The sequence below is a fragment of the Monoraphidium neglectum genome (genome assembly GCF_000611645.1).
Source record: "Monoraphidium neglectum strain SAG 48.87 unplaced genomic scaffold scaffold00666, whole genome shotgun sequence".
NCBI lineage: Eukaryota > Viridiplantae > Chlorophyta > Chlorophyceae > Sphaeropleales > Selenastraceae > Monoraphidium > Monoraphidium neglectum.
In genome coordinates this window covers 14,465-20,759 of record NW_014012962.1, presented here as the reverse complement: position 1 = coordinate 20,759, position 6,295 = coordinate 14,465, and the positions used below count along the sequence as shown (strand labels likewise).

Below are 6,295 nucleotides of genomic sequence, written 5' to 3'. Positions count from 1 at the left end.
TCTTCAAGTAGTTGTTTGGCCAGCTGCGCGCATCATCTTACTCTCGTCTGTGCTGTCGCTGGAGCCGCCCCGATCAGGCATCTAAACAACTACCGGTCGTTGTATTACAAGGAGCTCGGCAGCCGGCCCTGGGTCCTAGAAGGAGCGCCCCTCCCCTGCTGCGGCGCATGGCGGTACCCGCACCCACTGCCTGACGAGTGCAGTGAGGAGCGACCCACCAAGGAGCGTGGGTCCAAGTCGGCAATTCCCCTTTGCATACATCAGCCTGGTCGGCCGTCTGTGAACCCAAGTCGCAGGCCGCATGTTTGGCGCCGTCCCCACCCCCTCGTCGGGCGGCATGGCCCTCGCCCAGTCACCCCTCTCGCTCGCCGGAAACCCGGCGGTCGGCGGCGGCGGCGAGGCCGGGCACTCCTCGTCCCCAGGCTACCCCAACTACATGAGCCTCTACGCTGTGCAGCAGGGCATGGCGGGCCTCTCCCTCGACGGCTGGGGCGCAGCGGCCGCCGCCTCTGCCGCCGCCTCGTGCGACGCGTATGGGTACTCCGTGTTCGCGCCGCCGCCGCTGCCGGGCGCCGAGCCGGCGCACGGGCAGGGGCTTCTGCTGGGGAGCGCGTCCTCGCCGGCCGCGGCGAAGGCGGCCACGGCGGGCGGCGCGCAGCAGACGAGCAGCCCCACTGGCTCTGCCGGCCTGCAGCAGGTGCGCCCACACTCGTCAAACCTATGGCTATGCGCACGCAGGCGTGTCGGCCTCTTCTTGCCTCTTGATATCTGCCAACACCATCGCACACCCCTCCCCCGTTTGCTCCTCCATCCTCCCACCCGCCGCAATTCTTCTCCCTCCGCCTGCCCCAACCCTGACCTGCCCTGGCCCCTCCGCTCCATTCACCCCCTCCCCCTCACTCTCCCCTCACTGCGGCACCACCCAAGCAGGATGACCTCCGAACCGTATTCGTGACAGGCTTTCCCCCTGATGTGAGGGGCCGCGAGCTGCACAACCTGATGCGTTACCTGCCAGGCTACGAGGCCTGCCAGCTGACCTGGAAGGGCGCGGAGCCGCAGGTGGGGACGTGCACGGCCAGGCGCCACCGCCGCCGGGGCGATGCGGGCTAAGGCTTGAGGCGCAGGGGCGGCACGTGCTGTTGCCGGCTTGCCAGGGGGGCCAGCCGAGAGGTGCCCCCAATGCGCAGGGGGAAAGCATCGACACCCTCCCACCCAGGCTGGCCCCGGCCCGCCCGCTGGCGCACTCGACACCAGCGCATGAACACTCCCTTAGCGCCTGCACACACACACACCCTGAGACCCCACCTCGCTCCTCCTCCATGTGCCCAGGGCTTCGCGCTGTTCACCTCTGCTGCCGCCGCGCACTTTGCCGTGGAGCTCGTGGGTGGCGCCCACTTTGATGACGGCGGCGCCCTCAGGGCAGAGCTGGCCGCCAAGAACATGTCCATCAAGGTGAGGGATTTGCTTTTCATTGCTTTGCTCATGCCAAAAGGGGGATGCACTGCGCACTACAGGGGGGACCCCAAGGGCATGGCACTTCGGGGCTCGTGCAGGCGCCCACGGCGACCCCTCGCCTCTCTCGCGTGGTTCCCTGCTCAACCGTCCCAACCCCAACCTCGACCTTAACACTGCTGGTTTTTCACCTCGGCCACCCAAATGCTTCGGCAGGCGGACGACCCCACCATCATCCGCGCCTCCCAGCCCAGCCCCCTGCTGACCCCTGCGGAGCTCGCCGCAGCTGCGGGTCTGCCGGCCCCCTCCACCCCCAACTCTGCCGCTGTCGCCGCCGCTGCCGCCGCCACCGCCACCGCCCACAACACCGCCGGGCTCCTGCCCGGGTCGCCGCACGTGGGCGGCAGCCCGGCGAGCGCGGTGCCGCGGCAGTTCAAGGTGCCCCTGCGGCCACAGAGCTTCAGCCCCGTCACCAACCTCCGCGACAACCCGCCCTGCAACACACTGTTCATGTGAGCGCGGTGCTCGAACGACGCAATACCTACAGGCATGGGCAAAGTGCCCACTTGCACAGCGCTGTGGACCCCTGAGACCCTCATCTCATACCTGTTGCATGGCTGCACAACAGCGGGCGCGGTGTCGCGCGTGCACACAAAAACACACATACACATACGCACACACACAAACACACACACACACACACATGCGGGCGTGGCGCCGCCTGGGTGTGTGCGCACGTGCACACTTCAGCATGCACAAACGCAGTCGCACACGCACCCACGCATGCACTTACCCACCTTTGCCTCACATGCCTCTGTACCTCAGCGGCAACCTGAGCGATGGCGTCAGCGAGGCTGAGCTGAGGGCCCTCATGAGCACACAGCCAGGCTATAGGTGAGAGCGCTCACCGGCGCCCCGGGGCTCGCTGCTCGTGGGCCCTCATTGCAGCACCGCGGCAGGCCCTGCCTCGCACATGGCCAGGTGTGCTGCTGGACTCTGCCATCTGTTGGCTGGCGCGGCGCTGGCCGCTGCTGGACTCTGCCATCTGTTGGCTGGCGCGGCGCTGGCTGACACCACTAGTACACCCGTGACCGCGCCTTGCCGCGCCTTTGACCCTGCATCTCACCACCAATCGCCCGCCCTGGCCCAACGTCTAACCCCTGCTGTTGTCTATTCACCACCACCTCGCACCCAAACCTGCAGGCAGATGAAAGTGGTGAAGGGCTCGCGCAACACCACCGCCTTTGTCGAGTTTGCCAATGTGGCCAGCGCCATGCTCGTCCACCAGACGCTGCAGGGCGCCGTGCTGCAGTCCTCGGACCGCGGCGGCGTGCGCCTGCAGTTCTCCAAGAACCCGTTTGGCCGCCGCGACGACTGCCCGCGCGACCAGGGTGGCGCGCCGCCGCAAGCGCAGGCGCACGCGGCCGCCGCGGCAGCCGCCGCGATGAGCGCGGCGGCGGCCGCTGCCGCCGCGGCAGCCGCAAGCGGCGCGGGCGGCATGGGGCAGCAGCACCACCTGGCACACTTGGGCGCTGGTGGGGGTGTGGTGGTGGGGATGGGCGCGCTGCAGGGCGGCGGCGCCGGCGCGCAGGGCCTGATGCTCGGGACGTCCCAGCTGGGCGCTGCCGGCGCGGGCCTGCCTATGTCGCCCCTCACCTGGGCCCTGCCGCTGGAGCAGCACCACATGCAGGCGCAGCTGCTGCAGCCGCACCAGCAACACCTGATGGCGGCCTCCGTGGTGCAGCAGCAGGCGGCGTTTTCGGCGTCGCAGGGGCTCGGCCACGCGGGCGGGTTTGCACACCACGGCATGACTGGCGTGACGCCGCCAGGGCTGTGACTGCGCCCCTGTCGTGCACCTGCGCCACATGATTCAGCCATGCTGACGCTGGCCAGGCATGGCGTGCGGCCCGTGACGCCCTGGGGCCTACCATCCACGACTACTGATAAATAGCAGCATACACGCCGCGGCCCGCGCCTCTGACCTCGGGGCCACCGCCTGTGCCAACCCCACCTCATCTCTACCCATAAGCCGATGACGGGCCCATGACCCTGAAATGCACCTTCTGCCACAGGCGGGCCCCAGCGGGTCCGCTCTGCCGCCCACCCAACCCGACCCTCGACTTTCTTACACACTGCGCTAAAAACCACGTACTTCACTCCCCGCGTGGCGCGCTCTGCGGCTCTGCCCCTGGCTGGCGCTGTCTTTGCTCTTGGCTGGGCGCCTGCAGGTGACCTGATCTGGGGGATAGCAGAGCAGGCCCAGGGCGCGAATTTAGGCTACCCACCACGGAGCGCCTCCCTCGGGGGAAGCTGATTGCTGGTTGAACAACATGGGGGATCTGGTCACTCCCAGGCTCCATCGCACGGTGACGGTCATGCTCAAGTGCCTCCCCTTCAAAACCTTGGACCTCTCGCACCTGCAGTACAGTTGACTGCTGTGCGCCGGCATGAGCACCTCGCATGCGCAAATGCACATGCACGTGCACGTGCTGTGCATGTGATAGCTAGCATACTGGCTCAGGACGGACAGATTTCGTGCAACCTGCAGTGTTTGCGACTCCCTCTGCCTTGATATCCTTGAATGACCCTGTGTGTCTTTGCGTAGGGCGTGCTCCTGGGCCACATGTCAAAACCGACACCCCAGGCTGGCCATCCACGCTCACTCCCCTCAGGCCTGTGCACAGTTGTGGACAGATTGTGTGCAGTTTATTGCGGCACGCGCCGTCACGTGACATTATTCACAACCCAAACCGATGCTCTAATCTGCTTGGGGGATCCTTTGACGACGGTCCCTGTCTTACCTGCTTCAGCCCTTGCGTATATATATGATCAACTATTGGCTTGCCCCTGCCCGCCAAAGGCAGTGCTTGTTCTTGACCGCAAATAATTGAGCCGCTTTATACACCTATCTGCTAGGTAGGCTTTGCAGCAGGGGTCAACGTCATCCGCCTGTCTGCTGCAATCAACATACCCCGCCGTTGCCTTGAGTCAGACCCGGAGCACATTTTGTCCACTACATAAACGCGCCGGCCCGCAGCAGCACTGGCAGCATCAGTGCAGTGCGCACCACCACACAATACACACACTTTCTTTCACATCTGCCACATTCTTGTGGTGGCCAAGGAACACGTGCCCGTTTGACGTGCCCAGCAACTAGCGCTCTGCGGTGCTGGCTGTATTGCTTTAGGCTTCTGTCTTCAAGTCATGATGTTACTTGCAGAGGGACTGGAGATTGCAGCGCCTGGTGCAGGTTGTGTACAAGTGGGTGCGGGGTGGCCTTGTAACCTGAGGCTGTTTACGCCCTTGATGGTACATTGTTTTGGCTGCACGTACTCACGTGTAAAACACATCGCTGCTGTTGCCCGCCGTGCCTGACTTGCGTTCCCCGCCGTGCCTAACATGTGGCGTGCCTAACATGTGGCGTGTTATCCGCCGTGCCCGACTTGCGTGCGCCGGCTGAAACATGAACAGTACGCAGGGGCAGCTGAGCAAACCCTTGGCGCGGCCAGGACCAGGTATGGCAACTGTTTGTGTCCCTGGTGCCAGTGCAACCGCCGCAAGATTGCTGGTGCTCAGGTACTGCTCTGCATGCGCCCGACCTCCAGGTACTGCTCTGCATACACCCGACCTCCAGGTACTGCTCTGCATGCGCCCGACCTCCCCGCTCAGTCATCTCAGGCACTCAAATCATCAGCAGCAAGCATGTTGCTGTTGATGACCTAACCTCCCAACAGTTGGCGAACTGTTGCCGTGTGGGGAAACTGTCGGTGTCGAAACGAATTATACTCATATACATCGCTGTGACGTTGTTTTTCATTTCCGGTCCCGCAACGAATGCGGCTATCTGCAGCCTACGTACGTACATGCCTCCAAGAATTCCGGCACACGTACGTGCAAGGAGGCTTTCGGGGTACATGTCGCCACAGTAACGACAAGGTGACATGTTTCAGAGAGGCCCACTGCATCAAATCACACTCCGCAGACCCACCCGCTGACACGGCAAAATGGCTCTCAAGAGGTATCTGAGCGTGGTCATCCTGGCCACACTCCTCTGCGCTGCCACAGCTGCGGTGAGGGCGCGTGCAGCAAACATCAACAACCCTGCATTGCTGTGCTTGTTGCCTGGGCCTCTGCTGTTGGGCCCTGTCTTCTGACAAGGCGCAATGCAACTGTCGGCTCGCTGCAACAGCTGGCGTGTGCCTCCGCTCAACCCATTCAAATCTTGCTGCAACAGCAGGCAGCACCACGCAAGCTCTTGGAGACCCACATTGCCGACTCTCTCAAGGTGCGCTGCAAATCGCACCAAGCCGCGTCCCACATGCACAACGATGCGCGTGCAACTGCCACCCACCCCGCGACATGCCAGATGCGCAACTGAATAAACAACACTGGCTGCGGCGCCATTGCTAGCCAAACAACTGCCAACCAAGCGCTGTTGTGCGTTAGCTTTACAAACAGGCCGTTTCCCAACAGCGGAACTTACCCCAACTTATTCCCAAGGTCGGGAGCCCTGCACACAACCGCCGCCTCAACACGTTCTGGCACCACCTCCTGTTCAAGAAAGCCGTGCTGGCAGCAGCACTGGCACATGGCGGCACTGGGGGCGGTGCTGGCGGCGGTGCTGGCGGTGCTGCCGGCGGCGGTGCTGCTGGTGGCGGTGCTGGCGCGGCACCATCTGGCGGCGGTGGCGGAGCACCGTCTGCTGGTGGTGCCCCAGCGCCCGCGATCAACGCTGCGCCCCAGCCTGCTGTCCCCGTCCCACCTCCTGCCCCCGCCGCGCCCGCTCCGTTCACCGCGCCCACTGCGCCCATTGCACCGGCTGCGCCCGCCGAGCCAGCGGCGG

General features: G+C 64.4%; 1 protein-coding gene across 1 annotated transcript; it reads left to right on the top strand.

Annotated features, from left to right (window-relative positions):
* Positions 1 to 301: 301 nt before the first annotated feature.
* MNEG_4705 (Cell wall integrity protein scw1) lies at positions 302 to 3,289 on the top strand (the record flags this gene model as incomplete). Its single annotated transcript, XM_014046821.1, has 6 exons — positions 302 to 697; positions 931 to 1,059; positions 1,330 to 1,452; positions 1,669 to 1,964; positions 2,278 to 2,346; positions 2,656 to 3,289. The coding sequence occupies 6 exons, from the start codon at positions 302 to 304 to the stop codon at positions 3,287 to 3,289; spliced, it is 1,647 nt and encodes a 548-aa protein (XP_013902275.1).
* Positions 3,290 to 6,295: the final 3,006 nt, after the last annotated feature.